This window comes from Cinclus cinclus, chromosome 2 (genome assembly GCF_963662255.1).
Source record: "Cinclus cinclus chromosome 2, bCinCin1.1, whole genome shotgun sequence".
NCBI lineage: Eukaryota > Metazoa > Chordata > Aves > Passeriformes > Cinclidae > Cinclus > Cinclus cinclus.
This window is the reverse complement of record NC_085047.1, coordinates 24,468,935-24,493,095: the sequence shown is the minus strand read 5'-3', so window position 1 is coordinate 24,493,095 and position 24,161 is coordinate 24,468,935. Positions and strand designations below refer to the sequence as shown.

General features: G+C 49.7%; 1 protein-coding gene across 1 annotated transcript; it reads right to left on the bottom strand.

Moving 5' to 3' along the window:
• Positions 1-945: 945 nt before the first annotated feature.
• On the bottom strand, positions 946-23,225 carry BOC (BOC cell adhesion associated, oncogene regulated). Its single transcript, XM_062512515.1, has 18 exons — positions 23,141-23,225; positions 22,482-22,760; positions 14,749-14,895; positions 14,308-14,451; positions 13,611-13,904; positions 12,724-12,996; positions 11,872-12,170; positions 9,023-9,185; positions 8,327-8,437; positions 6,933-7,139; positions 5,930-6,111; positions 4,702-4,807; positions 4,393-4,515; positions 3,563-3,784; positions 2,955-3,181; positions 2,289-2,368; positions 1,464-1,657; positions 946-1,130 (listed from the first exon to the last, which is right to left on the bottom strand). The coding sequence occupies exons 1-18, from the start codon at positions 23,223-23,225 to the stop codon at positions 946-948; spliced, it is 3,321 nt and encodes a 1,106-aa protein (XP_062368499.1).
• Between the last annotated feature and the right edge of the window lie 936 nt (positions 23,226-24,161).

Below are 24,161 nucleotides of genomic sequence, written 5' to 3'. Positions count from 1 at the left end.
AGCAGGGCTCCAGTCATATCCCTGCCAGGCACAAGAAGTTCCTGCTGGTCCCAGCACAAGCCTGTGCATGGTGCTTGTGCAGCCTGCCTGCCTTTACAGGGGGTTCCTGCTGAGGAACACAGCTGGTACTGGGAACTGTTGTGCAGCTGCAGGTTGTGCCCTGGCCTGGAGGTGGGAAATGGCTGGAGCCCCAGGCAAGGGGCTGTCTGGCACCAAGCCCTTGCCTAACAAAGGGTAAGGACATCCAATTCCGGCTAGGTAACCCGACACCCAGAGACTCAGCTGGAGACAGGGAACAAGAAGACCCTAGGCTAAGTATCACCAGTGACTATTTGGAAAACTCTTTAACTGCAGGAAAATGTCCTGCTTGCTTTATGTCTGCAAGTGAAAAAGAAGGCTCATTTTGTGTGATGAATCAGCACAGATTAGACAAAAGACAGCAAAGACTAAAGCCTTTATTTTCGATGTTAAAGCATGGATTTGTCTTTACAGATAGGTGGCTGCAGATGGTGTATATGTGAAAGGCTGTTTAAGTTGATCAAGCAGAGTGCATAACTCCAGTCCATTCGCAGGAGTGTGTTCCTGGAACAAACCTTTCTGGGCGTGGAGTAAAAGACCTTTTTGACAGCATTATTTGTTATGAAGCCCCCTCTGCAAGAGGGTACTGGCTCTTGGTGGTGGCAGGTCTCTTTGGACCCATGTCCCGCAGTGTCTGTTGTCCAGCTGATGCCATCGGGTGCTCTTATGGTGCTACTCAGAGCTGCTGCCTTGTTTCCTGGGTCCTCCTGTGACCTTGCTGAGGATGCCTTCTGTCTCCATAGCATTATAGAAGACACCTATACATCTATATACAAGTGCATAAATATATAAATAGGGGTGTTATACAAAAATAAATACCCTCTTTTTCTCTTTAGAATAAGTCTTTTGCAAAAGGCAGCTTGGTCCCTAGCTGGTGGGAGGATGAGTCTCTAAGGGTCTCAGTGGTGGAGGGCTGCTGTTCACATGTCTTGGTAGGTCTTGACCCAAAGATGTGATCACTGGATTCTGGGCATGGAGATCTCCTCTGGACTGGCAGCAATCTAGTCTTTCTACCTCTTCAACTGGCACTAGGCCTAAGCAGCAAGGGCTTCCTGAGGGGGAAAGGAGCAAGAAATTATTACAATGCACCCTGGAATGAGAGATACTGTGGGAGGTTTCAAGTGAACAACTCACTTTATGAGGAGGGGTACTGTGATCAAAGAGGAAGATCTGCATTCAGAAAGTCTGTGTGGAATTTGATGCCATGATCACACACAACATGTTTGATCTGCACTATAGGGGTGGATCAATGGATTAGGTCCTAGGGAGATGGATTCACATCACTTGAACGTGAGCCCTCAGAAAGGCTCTGCACTGAGATTTACCTTCAAGAGCAGCCTAACATGATGAGATGAAGGAGGTATGGAATTTTCCAAACCACTGACCTTGATGGAAGAGGGTATCCTGTCGAGCATCTAGGCTAGGGCCTCCCACTTTGCTTCCCATCACTGGATGATGGAAGCCAACAAAGTGCTCTTGAAGGTGAGGACAGTCATCTTGTGGCTGAAGAAGCTGGTGAGTGGAGTCATCTGGGAGACTGTAGAGAAAAGAGCTGTCTTCTGTTCTGGAGCTGGGCAATCTGGGGAAGCAGGCAAAGAGGTTTAGTGCTGTTTACAGATCCTTCCTCCTTGAAAGATGTAACTTGTGCCATGTCTCAGCCAGCTCATCAGTGCTGTGACACACAACATTCCTAAATGAGGGGAAAAACAGAAATTGGGATGTACTTGTGGGATGGGAATGAGGTGAGGTGGGACCTGGTATCCATGATCCAGCAGCTGATGAGTGCCACAGGAGTTGGGAGGAATAGTGCCTCACAGGGAGCATGGTAATGAAGATGTCTGAACAGTGAGACACAAAGCACTCACAACTGGACACCAGGCAGATTCTGGGGCATCTGTTTATCAGCATCAATCATATATGTTTGCTTCTTTTATCCTGCTTTTCAGTCTCCCACTTAGAAACAAGAGGAGGAAAAGGGGACAGAGGGGAGTAGATCTTGGCCACCTCTACAATTAAATTAAATTTCTTCCTGAAATCCTAAGAGTTGTGCAAAGAGTATTTAGACCAAGGTGTCCTAGTGCTGGAGCATGGATTTGTTTCCCAAGAGTTGGGACAGATAGGAGTGTATTGAGGGCAGGCTTTTGTGAGCATGTAGTCTTGTGGGTCCCAGTGGATTGTTCCACCCTCCCTCTCCACACTCCAGGACTAACCTGGAGGGCTGGTAGTCTTGCTGGGCACTCCCATTCTGCAGCATTCTTGCCTGCAGCAAGGCATTGGTCTCCTGGCATGACTGGAAGGAGAGAGAAGGACTCTTAGCAAAGCAATGGCACACAGTAACATTAAGAGGCAGGTGCTGATCTGTGAGTCAGAGAGAGCCCGGGGGCAGACTGCTGAAGCTCTTACAGCAGTAGCCAGAAAAAGCTGAAACTGTTTCTTTTGCTACCGAGGGCAGTGGAACTGAGCAGTGAAAATCTCATTTTACACTTACTGCTGAATCAGTGGGGGATTTGTAATTTATAGTCTCAGATCTGGCACTGCCTGTTACCCTTTTACAGAGCCCTCAGCACTGGCAGTCCCTGTGAGCTTTGCTCAAGGAACACAGGAACCATTCCCAGAAGAGTCACCTTTTTTCACTGCCTCCTTCATACTTAAGAGGCACTGGCCCAACAAACCACTCCTTCACCAGTGTTTCGGAGACCTTCCTGTTCCCCCCATGCCTCAGACTTCACTACAAAGGGGCAATCTCTTTTGCGAAGCCAGCCTTGCCACTTCTACATGCTGGAAAGTGTGCCATCCATGCCTGGAGAAGCTCTCTCACTTCAAGTGTGGCTTCCAGCTCATGACAAACCAGCTCTTGATCCCAGGTGTGGACTCACCTGTTGCATTTCATCAGGGCTGTAATCTTGGGGCTTGGTGCTTGCGTACCCCACTCCTGCAGAGGTGCAGATTTCATTCAGATGTGCCCTGCTGGCATAGGGCTGCCCATTAACAAAGGGATGTCCATTGTCACAAGGAGCAGTGATGCCTCCCAAAGGCACCATGGTGTACTGGCAGGACGACACCAGCAGCCCAGCTCCTGGGAAGCTCATGTCAATGGTTTGCTCTGCAAAGGGAAGGAAGACAGTCTGAGGCAAAAATGAGAGGTAAAGTCAAGCTTGTTGAAGCTCAGCATGCATAGGGTTGGGCTGTCCTATGAGGCAGCTATTTTGGCACTCAAAGCACTCTTGGAGATAAATGGAGGAAAGTGGCCCTTTGCTCTCAGTCCCAAAGGTTCCTTTGCAACACAGCAAGCAGGACAAGGGACAAACAGTGCTCTTTGTCTTTATGGGGTTCCACAGCACATCTGGGACTCGCCCTCTGACCTCCCTTTCCCTTCTTCTCAGAATTCCCTCACATTTTGAGTGTTGATGCAAAAAAATTGAGTTAGATTTAATCTACAGGCAAACCGTATCGTGTAAATCAGCCCCCAAAAATCAACTCTTACTCTGCTTGGACCAAGCTCTCCAAAGGCAAAAGGGGATGAAAGCCACAATGAGGAGAACGATGGAGCCCAGCACAACACCCACTATCAAGTATGGCAAGTCACTGGAACGGGCCACCATGGCTCCTGTCCCCAGGCCACTGTGCCCACCACTGAGTGGAGGACGCTGCTGAGGGGGCACTGTGGAAGGTGGAAGATGATTTGGAGGACCAAGAGACTTCCGAGCTGTGGAAGGAAGAGAGAGAGAGAACATTAGACAGAACATGGCAGGTGGCACAGCAGCCCAGTCCAGGGATGTTTATGCTGCTGTGGAGTGGCCAGACTTCTATAGTGGCTTTAAAGAAGCACTCCTGGATGATAGGATTCCTTAGGCATATGGTGGCAGTACAGACAAGGCCTCTGTGCCTGGCTTACAGCTCTGCCAGATCTGCTCGTGGACTGCTCAAGCAAAGGCAAATCCAAAATCACTTCTCCAAAGCACACACTTGGACTTAATGCTGCTACTGTCATTACAGTGCAACAACTTTGAAGACAACATGGGGCCTGCTTCTAATGCAACATGGAGTTCAGCACAGCAAGGGAAAGTCAGCCCTTCTGTTTCCAGTCACCACCTATGTGATAGTTAAAAAAACAGAAGGTAACTGCTGCTCTGAGGGACAGTGATGGACTCTGCACAAAGGGTGAGCAGAGATTAGTCACACTGATCAACATGGATGAGCCTGTGCCTTTCTTCTCTGTCAGTCAAGGATGGTTCCTGCCGTCTTTGCTGTAACAGCTGTGGGCAGAGAAGGCAGCAGGCTGTGCTCCCAGAGCTGCCCTGGGAAGCCACTTACCTTTGGTTTCACAGATCATCACGTTGCTGAACTCACTTTCACCTCCCTCATTGAAGCATTGCATCTTAATGTCATATGAGGTCTCTGGCTGCAGGTGGCTGATGGAGTGCCAGTACCGATCTCCTGAGGAGAGAACAAAGAACATGGAGCTCTTAACTTCCTCAGGGAACAGGCAGCTGGCCCAGCTCTGCAGCAGTGCCCAGTAAAGTAGCCTGGACAGCTGCTGCCTTTTGTGTGCAGGGCTCCTTTTGGTTGTGCTGTCTTCCAGTAGGAATCAGCAGCTAGAACCAGTCTCTCAATTTCTCCTACCTTCCACTATGTCCTTCTTGTAGTCACTGTCATTGTCACTATCAGTGGGGCGGTAGTAGATGTAAAATCCATGGATGGGAGTGTTGTTGTTGCTAGCTGGGATGTACTGCAGAGAATGGGAGGGAGAGCAGAAATTAGCAGAGATGTCCATGCTTGTACTGTAGTAGGTGAGGAGCAGCTGGGATAAATGGAATGGGACAGGAAGATAACCTAGCAGAGGGATCTTCCCCATGTTGACATTGGTTTGCACAATGAGGGTTTTTCTACAAAAGCTCAGTGCTATTTTCTACTCTCAAGCTTTGTTTCTCTCAGGTAACAGACAAATTGTGAATTTGGGCCTGCCACTCCAGGCATCCAGTGCTCTATTGCCTCTCAGCAACCACAGCCAATGATACAGAGAAAAAAATTCCCAAACAACAGTGACTCAGCTGGGCATAGGCAAGCACATCATCATCTTGACAGGGTAGGCTTATGGCTTTCACACAAACTGGGTCTTGCCAGGAACTGGTCACTGCAGGAGCTTTGTGTTTCTAAAGACAGCTCTCTTCCTCCCCCACACCCAGGGCAGTACTGTCCCAGTTCCATGTGTTCTTGCTGTCTTTCATCCAGGACTTTATCAGCTACTGTTTGAGTTCAAATGAACAGCTGTGCCCATCCTGCCCTGTGCCAATTTCTGGCTAGAAGGAGCGAGAAGAGGAGAGCATCCCTCTGAATAAGCTCTAAGCTGTTGAGAACACTTGAGTCTGGGCTTGTGATCCAAAAGATCCTACCCACTAAAAATCCTCTGGAGTGGACTGCTATAAATGATTATCAGCATTTAGGACTGTTACCCAGCAAATGAGAGTGAAGGACATATCTGCAGGAAAATACTAGGACAGAGGGAGCTGCTAATGGATTTCAGCAATTTGGCCAGGAGAGCAAGCAGTCATCTACCCTGTGCATTGCTGAACTGTGCTTATCAAACAGAATGGTCAAGACTCCGAGGTTATCCACTGAAATCTTCCTGTATACAATGTTGGATTCAGATGCAAAGGGTTTCCTAGGCTGACTTCATGCCCTTCTATGTATCCCAAGCCCAGTTCTTATTTGGTGGAGGCAGCTACTGGATCCCAGATCCATTTGTGCTAGTAACAGGCTCAAGTGCCGTAACCTGGAAGAGGTGTAAGCTGGGCAAGGAGCATGCTCACACTTCCTCCCCTATGGCACTCTCCACCCCCACAAACCTTACCATCCACTTGAGCATGATGGTGGTCTCGTTGATGGCGTCTGTGAAGGTGATGTAGGGCCCAGCCACAGGGCGCTCGTAGACACGGTTGCTGTACCCCAACACCACGTACGGCCGAGATGCTGCGCTGGGCTCACTCTCACCAAGGATGTTCAGTGCCCGGACACGGAATTTATAGGATGTGCCTATGGGGAAAATGGGAAATAGAACAGTTGCAGGGATTGGAGTTTTCCAAGATTTCTACTGTCAGCATGGCCCTGACTGTGAAGAGGGGCTACATCTCCAGATGGCAGAGAGCCTACTGCAAGTTTGTTGTAGAGTTGCAAACACTGAATGGCGACATTTCAGCCATGTCCTGGATGGAGCCTGTTTTTATTTACCTTCCCCAATTCCTGTCTGGATGGTCCAAAGGTCAGATAGCAGTTTTGGAAGGTGTGCAGGGGGTTAAGAAATGCCTGAAAGGATATCCTAACCTGAAAGCAGGTATGGAAAAGCGTTTTTTCTCTACTCCATGGGAATTAAGTACATAAACATCAGTTCAAAGCTCAAAGCCTACAAAATTTTAACCAAACTTCATTTTACTGGTCTTTAGTTTGGGGTAGTTATGTTCCCCTTTTTTCCACTGTTCAGCTCAGTGATGAAATCTTTTCTCATGGGAAGTGCAATGGGATTTGTGTGCCCATCTGTCTTGTCTGTAGCTAAGGGAAGTTCTGTCCTGTCTTGTAAAAGGCAAAACCAAATGCCTTTATTAACTGTATCCTGTAATACAGAAAAGCATGCCTAAGCCTCCCTGAGGGAGGTCAAACCTATGCTGGTCTCTGCAGCTGGAGAAATTGGGAGAATTTGCAGGTTTTTCCCCATGCACCTAAGGCAGGAGTCAGGAAAGCTTTGTTTTGCACACACATGCCAGGGCTGAGCAGGATGTGACAGAGGGTTAACCATCCTACAGGGACCCTGCAGCTTTCCTACAGACCTCCAGGAAGCAGGGAGGAGAGCACCTGCCTACCTTTCTCCAGGCCTGGGATTTCCACAGAGAGGCGAGAGGGAGGAATGTCACTGGTGGCCAAGACCCAGTCTCCCAACTTCTTCAGTTTCTTATACTCCACACGGAAAGACTGAATGGGGAACCCACCATTCCCACGGGGGATCCAGGTCACATACACAGATGTCTCTGAGGCCATGGAGATGGTTGGACGGTCTGGTGCCTCTGGAGCTGCAAAGGACATCAGAAGGACATCAGGACATGAAACATATTCTTCTCACCCTGTCTGGAGGATCCTGTAGCTCACAGGTATGTGGGTGAAGGACTTCCTGCATTGCACCTAGGCACATGCTCTGCATCTCCTGAATGCTCTCTTCCGTCTCTTCATTAGATCTGGCACCCCCTAATCCTCATGCCTTTCAGTTTGTGCCTACAAACAGCTTTTACTCCTGCTCCTTTTCCAGTCCCAGCTCAAGTAGGATGAGACAAGGTTTGAGGTGTGATCACCCATCATGGGAGGGAAAGCAGTGAGAGGGGTGGATGCAGGGCTGGAGATGGAACAAAAAGCCTGGGTGATGCAGAAGCAGTGAGCAGGGGCAGACTGATGCTGGGAACAACCAAGTGTAGGAGATGGAAACAGGAGAGATTAGGAAGAAACACCTGAGAAGAAAGTAAGGAAAAGTTCTGAACTGTGGAAATGCAATTTGAAAGGAAAACAATCAAAAGAGGGAAGGGAAAGAGATGAATGGAGCTATGGATATGAAAATAAAGACAACGAATGAGTATGGGGGAGACTGAAGGATGGGATTTCACAGGAGGATTAGGATTGAAGGAAAGAATTTCACAGAAATGATAAAGGCAATAGTAATGATAGAGACAAGGTGGGAAACAACAAATTAGATTTGACCAATAAAGATCTGATGTTTCTCCAGTGCAACAAGATGCCAAAATGGAGCGCTCTGCACCCCTAGAATGGGAACTAATTGCCCCTAGCCAGGGCTTGGCTAAGAGAAGAGGATGCCAAGACATGTGGGGACTTGGTCCCCATTCCTCCTTCACACTCCATCAGCCACTGGTACAGTGCAGTTTGTTGTTCCTGTGCCCCACAGTCACAGATTCCAAGACAGGGCTTTCTGAACCCTGCATGCAGAACTCAGCAAGAGACAAGAGTTGCTGAGATGTCCTTGCACTAAAGCTGGGGCCAGGCAGTGGGATCTGCCTCCTCTCCAGGACTGTCTGCCAAAGGCAGTAGAAGGAGAGCCTAAGACTGATCTCTCCTTGTTAGAAGCTAGAAATCACCCATCCAGCACTACAGTCTTGATTTACCCAGCAGAGACTTCAACCCCAGCATGGCCTGGCCGCTGCCACTCACAAGAGACCCTGCACCTTCCCCATTGCCAGTTCAGGGAGGGCCTTACAGGACAGACGGCTGTTGTCGGCCTGGTTACTGCTCTGATTGCTCGTGCCTGGGTCATCCCTCTGGATCTGCTGCTCTTTGCTGGCAACAATCTCTGGTTTTGGGCGCCGGCCTGTGTAGAAGGGAAAGGTGGCATCAGTAACAGAGAGATGCGCTCAGAATTAACTTTTTCTGTGATGAGGAAAGCAAATATTCCCAGAGAGAATACAGAGGTAAGTATTTCCTGGATTCAACAGCCCTAGGGGCTCAAAGCACTCAGCCTGCTGGCAAGAACTAAAGCTAAAGGGGAAGATTTCTTAACAGATCCCCCTCATATTTAATTTTCTACAACTTTTAATTAGTTTTATTGAAATGTTACTAGGTTTCTGTCTCCAGGCAGAGGATGGATTAAACAACTTCTTGACATTTATGCTAGACCCATTTTCTACAGTTCTGCAGGTGTTCAACTGAGACACCAAGGAAAGAAGGGACTTATTCCAACCCACACAGAAGATGGGTTGGAATCTTCCCCAAACTACCCTCCACTTTCCCTTCTGACAGTTGTTCTTAAGTTGAGGGCAGATGGGTTTCCAGAGGAGAAACACTCCCATTATCCTAAGGCTGGTTCCTTGTGCCTCAGGGCTGGGACAAGATATTTCAGAAGGGCTCTCCCTTGACTCAGAGCAAAGGAGAACCCAGGGAGAGATGTGTCCTTTACCGGTGCGGAAGGTCACCATGGCCGTCTGTCCCTCGCCGGCACAGTTGTGAGCAGCCATCTCTACCTCATAGAGGCTCCCAGGGTCCAGCCTGGTGAGGGTCAGATGGTGTTGTGAGGCTGGAACATCCCTCACAGCCCAGTTGTCCGAGGTGTTGGTGACCTGCTGAGAGATCAATGCAGTGGTTGTAGAGCTTGGGGCAGGCTGGGCTTCTTGTGGGCACTGAGTTCAGAAACTTTATTACTAAGTTGTGTTCCAACCACATCTACCTTCCCTTCCCTCTCTTCAAAGGAGGGAGAGGTTTCCAGCCTGATTTTGCAAAGCAATTTGGATATAAGCAGGACAACTCACCCAAGCCCCAAAGTGTTTTCTTGACTCCAAGGTTCAGTCAGTCCTGTTCTCTTCTGTTTCCCTTTGATACCACAACTCCTCAATGTACGTAAATCTCCTGAGTGGCTGCGCCCCACAAAATACAGCATTAGCCACAGGACTGAGCTGCTTTAGGAGCCAAATCTCTCCTGCAGCCCACCTGCAGTTACTCATTTAGATACTAACCCTTTCCATGGGATAAGGTACCCAGACACAACTTGGTTTTACTGAATTTTACCAAGCCTCACCCCTGCCATTTTGGGGCTGAAATAAAGAACCATAATGCTGGAGCAAAGGTTTCTGCAGGGAAAAAACTGTGTATGGCCACAGTCCTCAGAAAAGCTTGGAAACACAGTTTGTTGTTTGGTGATACCCTGATGCCCCACGCAGAGGAGGGAGGGAAGCTAGAACCTTCCTCCTTCTCCTCAGCTGCAAAGATAATATTTTTGCAGGCAAATGGGCAGGACACTGAAATGACCCAGTGCCGAAAGGAGCATTAGTAATGCAGGCAACGCAACAGAACGGAAATGCCAAGACTCTGCTGTATCATTCATCTTCTCCAAGTGTTTGACACTGACTGATTAATGCCTGCCTTGTTTTATTTTTATTCCTGAGCCTGCAAAGTTGTAAGGCCAGGGAGGGAAGTCCTAAAGGCTGCTAATATCCAGGAAAGGAAAAGAGAAATCCTTAAGAAACAAAAATAAGGGCTGCATGGCATCTGACTGCTTGCAGAGTTTAGGGGCAGTGTAGGAACAGCATAAAAAAAAGATATTCACGGATATTTTCTAGAGAAGCAGCAGAACCTTGCCCAGTACAAATGTAGGTCTCCTGTTGGTAGGTCTAATTTTCCTTACAGCCATCTTCTACACACAGACCCTTTTCTTTTGTTGCTAAATTGATTAATTCCCTCTCCACACACATTCTTTTCCAGTCAGAAATGTCAAAACCGTATCATTATATAACTTGATCCTAATGATCTTGGACAGAAAGAGACTCTTTCTAAACAATTTTAAGGGTTATTGGGACTAATTCCTTTCCACACAATCATTAAGCATCCCAAGAAAGAGTCTCCAGCTGAGAATTTGGACTACACTGAAAACATATTACTGCAAACTGCAGTGACCCATAGTGACCTTCACTCCCCCACAGCTACTTCCAGGTGAAGCGCTGAAAAACAAATCAAATATGGACAAACTCCAAGGCTGCAAGTTAAGATTGCAAGAAGAATTGTTAGTTACATGATACACCACTGGGGAATAAATCTCTTCGTGGCAGACAACCAGAGCCAATAGTCTGGGGATGCTTTTGGCATCTTTGTTTTGTATTTAAGCTTTCCCTATTGTGTTCCTGTGCTGGCATCTTCTGCCTTTGTTTTAAAGGGCTCTTCAAAAAGATGGTTAGCTGAAATCCTCATCTTAAGTTTTTTTTAGAAAGAAATCAAGGATTGTGACAGTCTTCTATTACACTGTATTTTCACAAAAACACACAATTCCAGGAAAATAGATACATATATTCACATGTACTTGAAAATAGTGCCTTGCAGTGGCTGGAAATCCCAAACATGTGATCTGGCATGTTTTTGTAATATACACAAACCTTCTGGGGTTTGAGGCAAAACCTGCCTCTCTACTGCAACTCCCTACCTACCCAAAGGAAAGAAAAGCAACAGACAAATAAATTCAAGCTCCTTTTTTTCCACTTATCCCCAGCAAAATGGACAGAGACACTTTAGACCTCAAAAGCAGATTTTTTGCCTCAACAATGCTTCACCATTTAAAGAAACTGCTGGTTACAGCACTGTGCCTGTGGTACCTGAAGCACCCCAGATGGAGTGCTGGCTTGGGCTCCAGCAGGACTTGGCTGTGCACAGTGTGCTCACACTGTGCCATCTGCAAGTGATTTACTCCACAGTGCACTGCCTTCCAGCTTCCAGAATAAAATGGGGGATGAGGACCTTCCTAGAAGATTTAGGATGGCTATGACAGCTCTCTGCTGGCTCCTCACTCACCCTGAGTGAGTGCTGCTGAGCAAGGTAGGCACGTGCCAGCAGAGGCTGCTGCTCTGTGTCCTGCAGCCCAAGCCATTCAAGGCAGAGGTATCCCCATGGCTTGTCCCAAGACAAAAGCATTCCAGAGCAAGTCATTATGCAACCTGCCCTCAGGGCTTCCTATCTGTGCAAGCACACAACTGGGTATTGGACAGGAAGCTACTGGAGAAGTGTGTGCATGTGCCTTCTGCATATTAGGCAGACAGGCACTGCGACTGGGCTCTTCCTTGACAGCTCAACAAACCTGTCACAGCCTGTACCCATCACACCTCAACAGGCTAAGGCTGCAGCTCAGGAGGTCCCACTAATCAGTGCCAGCAGTGAGCGATGGGTGCCCTGCACCAACGCACCTGCTCATGAAGTGTGAAACGTGGTGAGGCCACCAGCCTGCCCATGGAATGGTGCAGAGGGAAGGGGGGAGCAAAACAGTGATACCTTGCGATGCTTCACCATGTAATAGAGGATGGGGGTTCTGCTGTCAGGCCGGGGTCGCCACACCAGGTCATAGCTGTCAGTCTTGGATGTCCGTGGAGAACTGAGGATGATGGGGGCTTCAGCTGGAGTCACCAGCTCCTTGTTGGCTGAACACTGTGGAGATGCTGAGAGAGGGGTTGTCCCAGGCTTTGGCAGTCCAGCATTATCCAAGGGCAGCTCTAAGGCGCTGTCCCTGGAAGGTGGTGTTGCAGGTTGAGCAGAGTACAGCTGGGCATCTCGCCCAGGGTTGAGGTGAGCTCCTGGAAGACAAGGTGTCGCAGCAGGGTGAACACTCATCCCAGTCTGTGGTTAAGGCAGAGCTGTGAGCCCCTTGTGTGGTGCTCCCTGTTGTGCCACTTGAAAAGGTGTTGGAAACAATCCCTCTTTCCCCTGCTGTAAACCACAGGGTTCCCTGTCTCTCTGAAGTCCCTCTTACCCTGTGTAAGTTCAACATGGTCCAAGGAATCAGATGGTACCTCTCTTACCCTAGGTGAATTCAGTTTTTAAGCTCTTGCTCAGTGCAAGTCCAGAGGCAGAGCTAAGCCAAGGGGTGAGACACTACACCCAGATGTCTTGTGTCTCTCATGTAGAGATTGCCCAAATGTGCACACCCTTAGAAACCCAAATGGCCCTGCCCTCAAAAGCAAAACTGGTATTGTGTGTTCCCACAGGGAGATATAGAGACCTCGGGCAGAGCAGCAGTTGCAGTGTAGGTTAAAGAGGAATCAGGGACAACACACCAACTTTCTTTCCCTGCTTCCCCTGTCCTTGTCCTGTGTGTTAGGCTGTGACCCTTTGGAAAGAGGGGCTTACCCGGGCGGGCTGTCCTCAGCTGTACCATGGCTTGGGCACTGCCCACTTCGTTCTCGGCCATGCACTGGTAGATGCCCTCATCCTCGGGCCCCACGCTGACCAGGCGCAGGGCCCGGCGTGACAGCCGCAGCCGGTGGCTGCCCAACAGCGGCACCGCATTACGCAGCCACATCACTGAGGGCTGCGGGTTCCCTCGCACCCTGCATGTGAACTTGGCACTCTGGCCCCAAGGAATGATCTGCTGGGACAGCTCCATGGTGACCTCTGGGGGTTCTGTAAGAGGAAAAAACACAGACTGCTGAATGCCACTTGGCAGGGAGCATGGCACGGTCATGGCTTTGCATTTCCCTCTCTGGCAGGGATGAGACCAGAATGATGGATCCTTTCCTACCCTAAAGTCCCACTCCCTTTGTGGGGGCCCACATGGGTCTGCTTCAATGCCCCTCCCCTTCAGCATCCACATAAACCACAAAGGGAGGTAGACAAAAGTCATCTGCCCTCTCACATGACATCAGAGATGTATATGTCACATTTTTCTGAGCTGAACTGCTACTCTGCAAAGATTGTGCTTGTGCCACAACAACACATTGGCACCTGATGAGCAATTTGTGAAACAGAGGCTTAGCCTTCCTAACAATTATGAGAATGAGAAGTGTACAAAGGAAGGATCCATCATCTCCAGCCCATGGTGGGAGCGAAGAAGGAGGAACTACTACCTTCAAGAAAGAATTAGTCTGGTCTCCTGGAAACTGGAACCACAAACAGGGGTTTGTATTACACTGTGGTTTGTCCAGGGGGGAAAAGAGTGCTTCAGTACTAGTATCTTCCCCTAGAAGAAGATGAGTTGTCCAAGCCCTTCCTGAAACAATGGCTCCAGCAGCACTCACCAAACACCTGCACATTGTAGAAGATGAACGCGGCCCCAGCCTCCCCAACACCATTGTCAGCCATGCAGCTGTAGGTGCCCGAGTCCTCCTCGCTCGTGGGGTCAATCAAGAGGTTGCTGAGCAGGAAGCGCGTCTTGTTGTAGGCAGAGACACCAGAGCCATCCTTGGCCCAAGTGACCCGTGGTGGGGGGATCCCGCTGGCCACGCACTCCAGAATGAGGCTCTGGCCCTTGGTGACAATGATGGTCTGAGCCTCAGGAGGGTAGATTATCCGGGCTGCCTCTGCTGTGGAGCCTGGGGAGGAGAGATGAAGGAGGTGCATGGGAAGGAAGGTGGCTGGTGGGAGAGCACCCTGTGCACTGGGTAGGTAAGGGATAATGGTAGGGCACCCTGTTTTCCTGTACTGGGGCAGGTAGATGGCCATGGGACATTCTGTAAGGGCTCTGTATACACAACAAAGCCACCTTGCCAAAGGGCTAAGGGCCTTTGCCCACCCACCACCAAGAACAAATCCTAAGGAAGTATGGGCAATCCCAGGGCTGCATACACATACTCCAGGAGCAGACCTTGGGGGCCTTCTGCTGCTGGAAAGGAGTTTTCTCAGCAACTGATAATGGTTCACACAGAAAACCAGCTGTGATAGCACTGGTCAGTGGCCCCAGAGATGGAGATGTGCATTGAAGGGAGAATGGCTTACGTCTCACACGGAGCCTCTCACTGGAGACTGAAGTTTTCACCTCCTGTGTCACGGGGTTGTAGGCAGCACATTTATAAGTTCCCTCATCCTCCTGGCTGGCATTAACAATCTGAAGGTTCCCAGATGGCATAATAAGATAATTGTCTGTAGAGAGAGAAAAGTGGCACATGGATGCAAGATATGCTCCTGTCCAGCCTCCTGGAAGACATGCAGTGTCCTGAAGAAAAGGTGGACAAGGAGGAAAGAAAATACCATGACGTCCTAGGCAGCATGGACATCAGGGAGATCATGCCAGGGACCCTAAACTAACTTGTGCTCAGACAGGTGGCAAAGGGACAAGGAGGCAGCAAGCAGGAAGAGACAGCTACTGCTGATAAGGAAGGGCGAAACCAAGGGTCCTGTGATGGAAGAACCTGTTGGGACAGACCACCGTGGACTCACCTCGAGAGGCCTCCAGCCACTCCTGCTTCACACTGTAGCGGACCTGAGCCTTGGGGTGACTTTCAGGCAGGTCACAGGCAATCACAGCTGTGTTCCCTTCATCCACCTCGATCACATGCTGGCCATCAAACTTGAAATCTTTGAGATCTGCGAAGAGAGCAAAAGACAAGACAAGCCACATCTCAGTGTCAGCTCATCCTCTGCCCATGGACTCAGGGCTGTTTCATGTGCCATCATGGTGCCAGCAGAGGACTGCTCTGATCCCAGCAGCTAGAGGAACTGGCTTGCTTTCACAGTTGTTTTTTCCCCCCCTCCTTTTTCCTACAAAATGAGTAACTTAAAACACAGCTTCTGGAGAAACTGCCTGCTCCAGGGAAACTGGGTGTGAAAAATCCTGGCCTGAGAGTAAAAAAATAAACCAATTTACTGCAGTACTGAAAGGGAGGCCAAAAATGGCCCTTCTGCTGCCTGCTATTTCACACACACAGCTGCTGTCCTGCTACTGAGAAGCTGACTCTATAGCCATAAGTCAGGGAGCCCAGCCTGCTTCAGGGGTGCACAGATGCCAGGTGGGAAGAACTGTGTGATGCTCCCTGAGCTCCTCCCACACATGAGAAATCAGCATTTCTGTTCTGGGCACTCTTGCTCCCAAACATCTTGCAGCTCAAATTTGATTAACTAAAGATGCTTCACATGTGCCCAAGGTCCAGCTAAAAGAACAGAGACTTGCAAGGAAAACCAGCTCCTCCTCTGTATGGCACAGTTGCTCCTTCCCTAAAGCAGCTGTGAAAACCCTGTCTCACCACATCCCTCTGTCCCTCAGGCTATGATGGGAGCTCCCACCCTGGCTGAGCTGATGTGGGCAGCAGGACTGGAAGCACAGGAACTAAGAGGAAGGGGTAACTGACTTTTTGTTTTCTTTTCCCTGTTTTTTTTAAAGCAGGAGGACAGAACTGCAGCAAAACCCCACAGATCTGGCAGGGCAGCAAGCATGCCAACCTGGCCCCACCAAACTTCCCAGTGAGAAAACTGGATTCCATTCTCTCTGGTCACGATGGCAAATCTTGCCTTGCCAAGGCACTGCAAGATTGAAGTTTGTTTCAGATAGCCTGTGCTATGAGGGAGGCGGCTTTGTGCCAGGAAAAAAGTCCCTCGTGCATTTTTAAAATGCTGTACATCAGCCCAGGTGACCACTAGTGAAAAGGGCACATCCTGCAGTTGGTTGTCACAGGTGAAAGGTCACGTTGTCACATCAAGGCTCAAGTTGGTGCCTTTTCCCAGGACCTATGGCTAACAGATCTCCTGAATGGAATGCCACTAAATCGGGATGAGACCACACTTCCTTTGCAAAATCCCACTCTAAGGCAGTGTGTTGCATCTATAGCCATTGCATGGCCACGTGCTGTTCACAGCTCCCTCACCCCTAGAAACCCAACCCAGGACACCCGTGACCTTGGGCACGCTGGGGAGCCAGGGGGCAACAGGAGGGCTGGTGGCAGGCAGCCTCCCTTGGCAGCCCCAGCCAGCAGAAAAATGTGGGGTTTGTTCTCTGAGAAATGCAACAGTACTCCAAGAGCAAAAGACAACTCTGGCTCCGAGCTTCTCCCACCCACAGTCATGGAAAAGTGACGTGAAATTTCTCAAGCAGAGTTTCTGATTAAAGCAAGATCCTTTATGGAGTTTAAATAAAAAACAGCTCTCTTGGCAAGGCATCGAGAAAGCCTCCCTGAGTGCAGTGTGGAGGGGCTGTTGAGTGGATGCTGGAAGAGCCAGCGGTCCCAGGCCCAGATCTGAGGGAAGGGAAAGAGGTTGAAAAGAAAAAAGGAGGTTTTGCAATGTCATAAAAATGATTTGCAGTGAACATGCTAAATACTTCTGGAATTTTTTGGCATTGTACAATTGAGAAAGAGAGAAAAAAAAAGGAATACGGGTGAACTTCAGAAATGTGATTAATCCTTAAAGACAAGCTGAGGAGGGGAGCCATGCTTCCACTGGATATTAAAGCCAGATGAAAATTAACTCTTAACTTGTGAAAAGTTGGCAGCGCTTCACACTCCTCCTCCAAAGAAAGTTACTGCTGGGGAGGGGAAGGATGATGGATATTTTCTCCTCTTTGCTTTTTGTATTTGATTAAGTAATAAACCAGTAAGAACCACAGAAATGGAAAGAGGTGGAGAAGTGGCGAAAGCCCAGTGTCTGCCTGCCCACATTGCATATGTTTCTCTGATCAACAAAATATAAACAAGCATCAGGAAAATTAATGTGTGCCTTGGTGGTCTGGATTCATCACAGCCAAATTAAGATTTTGGAGCCAAGGCACAGGCTCCAGCAATGCTGACAGAGATCTGCATACACACACTTACACACGTACATGTACCTGCACACGCACCCTGAAGAGGAGAAGGGGCCCAAGAGCTTAGAAAAAGAGCAGACCCAAACTCATGGCATAGCAGAGCCATCTTGAAGATGGAAAATTATGACCCTGTGCCAGGGCATCCCCTGGGATGACTGTGGGCTGGGCAGACATGGGGACCTCTCACATGCAGCCCCCCCCCCCCCCCCCCCCCAAATTGTGGCTCACCCACATCTCATAGCTGTGGGTGTTGCAGCCCCACAGTAGGGAGCAGGACCTGCAGCTCTTCCTGGCTTCCCCTCAGCCCAGAAGTGAGGGACAAGGGGCAAAACTGTGGACAGAGGGGTAAAGAACAGAGGAAAGGGATCCGGGGTGGCTGGGGGAGCGGAATGAGGTGCCTCTGGAGAAGCAGAGTGAAACTGGCAGGGGAGAGGGGAAAAATAGCAGAACTGGGACAAACTACTTTCTCATATGCCAAGAGTACAAGCTTCCTGCCAAACTGCTCTCCTAGCTTCCTACTTCCCTGCAGAGAACAAGACTGGTTTATTTGCAAGTGGATTTTGGCCATGGGCGCTCTCAACTGCCGCCATTGCCACTCATATGGGCATGCAGAGCCATCCTTTAGCACTGATGGGTCAGCCAGAGCTGGTGAGGGGTGGTCAGGGTCACCCCTGTCCCCCTCTGTACATGGGACAAGCTCCCCCACACACATCCTGTTGCATTTGGTCCCAGCACAGCTAAACAGAGGGCACAGTGCCAAGCTGGGACAACCAGCTTCATCCTGGGGGGTTCAAACAAGCTCCCCCTGAATTGCGGGGGACCATGCCTGTCCCCCCAATCGGGGAGGGTAGAGGAGAGGATCCATGCCAGGGGGATATGCAGTACTTGCCCCTTCAGCTGCCCAATCAGCAGAAGCCAGGCCCCACATCTAACATGCAATTTGCACCACAGTCTAACAACCACTGCAGCTGGGAGAAACCACATCCCCTCTCACTGGCTGGGCTTTCCTTCTCATATGGCAGCACCCAGCATGCCAGCCCACGTTCTTGTCCTTAAAAGACATGCCTGACCACAGTGAAGCAAGTCCTCATCTACCAACCATTGTCCAGGAGGTGCTGCAGATAGACAGACTGAGCACTGCCAATCCCAGCCATGCTGGGATAAGAGGGCTTTTTTCTCCCCCCTTTTTTTTTTTGTTTAGGAGGGAGTGCAACCAAAGGCTATTGCTTGTGTCCATCTGCAGCCAGCTCCAAGGCACGATGGGGTGAACCGGGGTGCAGGGAGGGTCAGCACTGCAGCCAACTGTGCTGCTGTCACTGGGGAGGGAAATCAGCTGAATCTCAGGACTGGGGGCCAAGCAATGAGGCAGTCGAGACAGAGCTGATTAAATGAATGGGAGGCCATAAATAACTTTGGAGAAGAAGCAACAGTAAATAAAATGATGGCCCCCAAGGTAAAAGTTCTCACTGCCATAGGGAAGAGTGAAAGGGAAGGGAAGGAGCCTGAGAAGGGAAATAGACAGGAATGGAGCTCTCCAGCCTGGGGGGGAGGCACCTTCCACTATTCGCCCCTCAGCTGTGAAAGCAACCTAGGGCTATGGCTCTCTTTCCCCATCCAGCCAGTACTGCAGGAGCCTGGGCACTGGTGCTGTCACCACAGATTCCTCCTATCCTACTGAGAAAGTCACAGCACCACAGACTCCTGCCTACTCACACCCCCCCAGCACATCTCCCCCACCCTGGGCCCATCAAACAGTCCTCATGCCACAGCTTCTCTGGCTCACAAAACACCACCTGTGTTTTCATTCTCTCCCCTCCTCACACTGCCTTTGTCCCCAGGGCCAGAGCCCCCTTGCCTGCTCTGCAAATGCTTTTCCAACAGGCAGCCATCTCCTTCCTTCCTTCCTCCCTCCCGCCATTGCCTCCGGGGAGTATCAGCAGAGGCCCGGGTGAAGGAAAATGAGTGGGGCTGCCTTCAGAAAGCAGCTGCAAATTCCTGGGGGATGCCCAGCCTGACCCCGTGCAGGGTTACTGCCCACAAGCACTGCATGCTGAGGCCCAGCTTCCCACACCTGCTGCCACAAGGCCGAGGATTGACCTCGCCCATGGCACTGATGGAGGGAACAGGACAATGAGCCTCCCTCGCCCACAGCATTCCCAGACACAGGTACCTGCAATCCCACACTCCTGGCCACAGGGACACTGGAACAGGTAGAGTTTCTTTGCTGTGCCCCTCATCTATTTTTCCTTCTGTTTTGTTTTCAAATGTCATGTCTATCCAAGTCAGGCTTGCCATTGTGTTTGCTACCCTGATTTTCTATGCATACAGATGAGTGCTGGGAGTTACATAGCTCTTGCTGCCTCTGCTCATCAACTTTGCTCCAGCCCTGCACTTCAGTTGCCCCTGTGAGCTCCACGAAGAGCTCCTGACTTTACAAGCCTCTAGCTGTTACAGAACCAGCCCTCAGCACCATGTACAAGTGCCTGGTGGAATTACTTGGACCCACCAGAACTCACTGCACTCGTGCCTTTTACATACAGCACCTCTACCAAGGAGAGAGGAAAGGGCAGGGCTTTCTGTCAGGATAGCAACTTTGCTATCTAGAATCAGGCACAGAAAATAGCTCTCTCTTCTTTGCAGCTGTCATTCATGTGAAGGCTTAAAACCTGGCTTGGAAAACCAGGAATACTCCTGGTTTAATACTGTTTTATCCATACAAGCTGTCCCAGACTGCACTGCTGCCCTGGGGCCTGCAGGGCTGATCTTGTACACCATGGTCAGGCGAGGAGTGGTCAGCAGGTGTGACCTGCACTGATATGCCATAGGCTGCCAAGGTTGCGTGGAGCATCAGCTCAGCTCTAACTGGACTCAAAGGTGCCCAAGTGCTGCTCCCTTTGTCACTTTATGAAGTCTTTCCCTTCTGCAAATCCTTCCTCCCTCCACCTCTTGGATATACAACAGCTATTTTATCTCTGCTGGCAAAATCAAATGCAAGTTTCAAACAGCTCTCTGGGCCAGGGGGAAGAGAGATGGCCTTGGCATCCCATTGCTGAAGATGAGAGAAGGAGGTATCAGGCACAGCTGCCAGCACTGCAGCGATGGTTATCTGCTTGCTGACTGTCAGAAAAGCACAGCAGGCCCTGGGGGACACACAGAACCTGGGGCACTCCAGAGTGATTACTTCAAAGAAGGCCAAAAGAAAGGAGGGGAACTAGCCTAAAAGTTGGCCAGACAATGTTACCTTACACTCCTCAAAAACTAAGTCACTTCTTCCAGTGACTCCAGGTCCTCTTCCAAAATAAACCTAAACCCTGAAAATGCCAGTTTCAGTTTCCCCCTGCCACCCCAAAATAATTTTTGGATGGAACTAAGACTTTCAGAGAGTTTTCTTTCAGTCCTGAACCTTATCTGGAGATGTATCAACCTGCAATGCTGACCTGCCAGCATCTTTTCTCTCGCCATGGTTGCCACTGAATGAGCTCTGAGCAAGGTCCTGTAGAGGTCTGGTGCAGGAGAGAGTGCCCAGGGCACACCTGCTATTACAGCTTTCAAACTCAGTCCCACCACCAGGTAGTGCTCCCTGTTCTTTCAGACCAATGCAGTGCCACTCTTGCAAGCTCATGAACATTTGAACCTCTCCAGGTTTTCCTCCCACACCTTCAGTCCCACATCTTTACTGGGATGCCCTATCACTCTCTTCACTCACTGACTGCTAAATCTTCCCTACCTGGGTGTTCTCTATCACCCAAGGCTATCCAGGTGTGTGGGATACAGCCTCTGCCATCCCCAGCTACTCCTGAGGATGAGGGAGCCATGCAGCACAGCACAGCGGTTTTCCACAGTGGATTAGTTGCTTGATCATCCAACCTCTGGCTCCAGTTTTGTGAGCTCCACCGAGTGGTACTCCTGACTTCCTCTCAGAAATGCATTTACCACGACATGGGCCACAGCAATAGACAAGTCCTTTTCTTTTGCACTCACATCCTCAATTGCAATTCAGTAGGCAAAGGTGATTTGGCTCCTGGAGAGGGCTGGTGTACTACTCAGTGGCTTTGATTTGTCCTGAATAGTGGGACCTTCTGGTGATTCAGGACCTGTCTCCCATCCACCACTGATGCTAGACTAAAGCAGTCAAATAGGTCAGACATACTTTTCCCAGGAGATAAGAGCTGCTGGTGGCGAGCTGAGGTGTGAGTAAAAAAAGAAAACGGGATCAGCTAAGCAGGAGCTGATCAGGCTGAGGAGCTGTGCACATCCTACTCTCCTAAATGCAAACCACGCCCTTGGTAACCCCATCCACCTCTCGTCTCCTTCTCTCTATCAGGCCACCAGCACACACAGCCCCCTTTCTGCACTGGAATGTGTCCTCTGAAACTTAATCTCAGCATGGAGCTCAGGCTAAATCCTCTGACAGATTTGGTCCATGACAACACCTTCCCACCCTGCTTCGGAGTTCAGCAAGTCTCTTGTTGCTTTCCCTGGCCTCCTCCTCCCACCCAGCCTGGCCTAAACATTTCACTCCTGATTAATGTATCAGTGACAAGCCAATAGTTCTTGGCTTTAAAGCAAAGCCAGGCCCCACTTTGCACAAATATCTTCACTTCTTTTCTTAAGACTTAGCCCCAAACTCCTTTTTGCTGGGAAAGTTGAAGCCCTTTCTACATTCAGAGACTGTCACTGCAAGGCAATGGCAGCCTCCTCTGCACACATTTGCTCCACCAAACACTGTGGATTTCTGAGAAAGTGGGGCTCTCCACTGCTCTTGGATGCATCTAAATACAGCACCTTCTGGCTAAATATACACAACATCTGGCCAAAACCAGGTGTTTGTAAGAAAAATTGCCCACCTAAGACACCACTGCCCACACACGTCTCCCAGTGCCAGAAGGCAGCAGTGAGGAGCACATAAGCTCAGGGATAGGAGCAAAGTCCCTTGCTCAGAGCTGTGCCTCAGGAAGACAGTAAAACTTAGCACACACTGACCCTGTGCTGGCAGCAGTCCCGCAGCAGTTGGGCCATCAGCACCAGCAGGTACTATCTATAAACTTCATCAGCAAGTAAGGAACCAGAGGACTAAGCCTGACTGTCAGGAAACCAACCACTCGCACAAACCCCATAGCTCATGTATGGTCTTGCTCCCTGGTCTTGCAAAAACTTCTCCCTGCAGGACAGGTCTACAGCCTACCACGCAGGAAGAGGACAGCTTGAGTCAGACTGGGCCATGTCAGCCAGTCCACTATCAAAAATGCTACAAAAGGGCCTACGCCAAAGAAATCAATCCCTGATGCCACCACGAACAAGCAAGAATGGATGAGCCTCTCAAGATGTGTGAGTGATGGCCCAAGTAAAGCAGGGGCTGAGAAGAACTAAAGCTACTCACTAGCTAAGGTGACCATTGCAGGGACACTGGCAATGACTCCTTCAGGTACACGAGCGATGCACTGGTATCGGCCCACGGTGTGGTTGTTGAGAGCTGTGATGATGAGCTTCCCTCGCTCCACATGGATGCCCAGTACCTTGTCTGATCCAGCCAGCTCCTTCCCGTTCAGTCTCCAGGTGAGGTTCACTCGGGGGGGGTCCACCACACACCCCAGGCTGACTGGGCCGCCAAGTTTCTGGACAATAGAAGCAGGTTGCACTGTAACCTGCAGAGATTCACCTGCACAGAGGGAAAAATCAGGAATAAGAAAGCTCTGTGAGACTCAGCAATAGAAGGGACAGAGAAAAAAAGCTGCAGCATCGTACATTTTGCATTCCTCACGGCCTCTGCTTGTGTTGCACCATCCCTCTGACTCCTGACCCACACACCCTAATTTTTTAAGAGATGTACACCAACCCCATTTCTTCTTGGCATTCCCTGAGAGAGATGTTCCACTCCAAATGTATCTCTCCCGCTGGAGAACGGTTTGAACCTAGACCTTTGTTCAAGGCTACTCAGGGAACAGCAGAGAGAGGAAACCTCTTTGTCCTTGAGGCATGGTTATGCTAAACAGCATCATGGCAAACGGCAAACCAGAATGGGTAAGAAAAGGCACTCACTCAGTCTGGCAAAACAGCTGGCAGCCACAAGCACGAGGCAAGGGATGGGGGACATAAGCCTCTTCCTTCCATGTGTCATTGCCATCCCATGCGGTGTGACCTGGGGCACCCAGGGAAGGGTCCCATAAGCTGCCTCAGGGGATGCAGTGGATCTGTGGCAGTGGATTCCTGTGGATAACAAGAGACATGATGGATGAAACCCTCAGGTTTCCCTCTGCTTTCCCACCCTGCCTGGTATCTCTACCAACATCCCTAAACTGCTACAGATTCACCAAGTCAATGGCCCAAGGAGACTACAGATGTTGATGCAAGCATTTCTCCAGCCTCTCCCCCAGTCACAACTGGGAGTCTCTCAAGACATCCCATCCTCAAGTACACATGTACACACAGACACACACTCCCCCATTTCATACTAGGCACAGTGAATGACAGTGATGCACACAAGGCAATCTTCAGGAGCAAAACACAAACATTTCCAACAAAGTGTCACTGAACATATCCACTGAGTGATGCTGCCACTTCTTGGCTATTTCTAAAATATATTCTATTTTGAACACTAAAGTAAATGAGCAGTACAGGTCCATTCTAACTAAGAGACTCAACCTATGAAAATGCTTCAGATTAACTGTTCTGCCTGAAACACACCACCAATTTTAAGTCTATACAAACCACCAGGTTCATACTTGAAAGTATCAACAATCTCCAAAAAACTAGAAATGTAAGGCCACCTGTCACAACCCAGGTTGCTGTGAAGAGCTGCACACTGCAGTAGCTGTTTTGGAGACTCATGAAGGAACACTAAAGCAGACAAGCCAGGTTAGGCTTGTAGCCCTCAGTAGCTGCCCCAAGAGACACCTCAGATGTCAGACTGAATTAATCTTTAATCAAATACAACAGGGTGAAGGCAAGAGGAAATGTCCCTCTACAGGCATTGTAACAGGATCTTGAGCTCCCTTCAGCTGCAGCACTAAGATGACCTGCAAGCCTTAAGGCACTTCAGAATTGCTCCTGTTGCATGTCT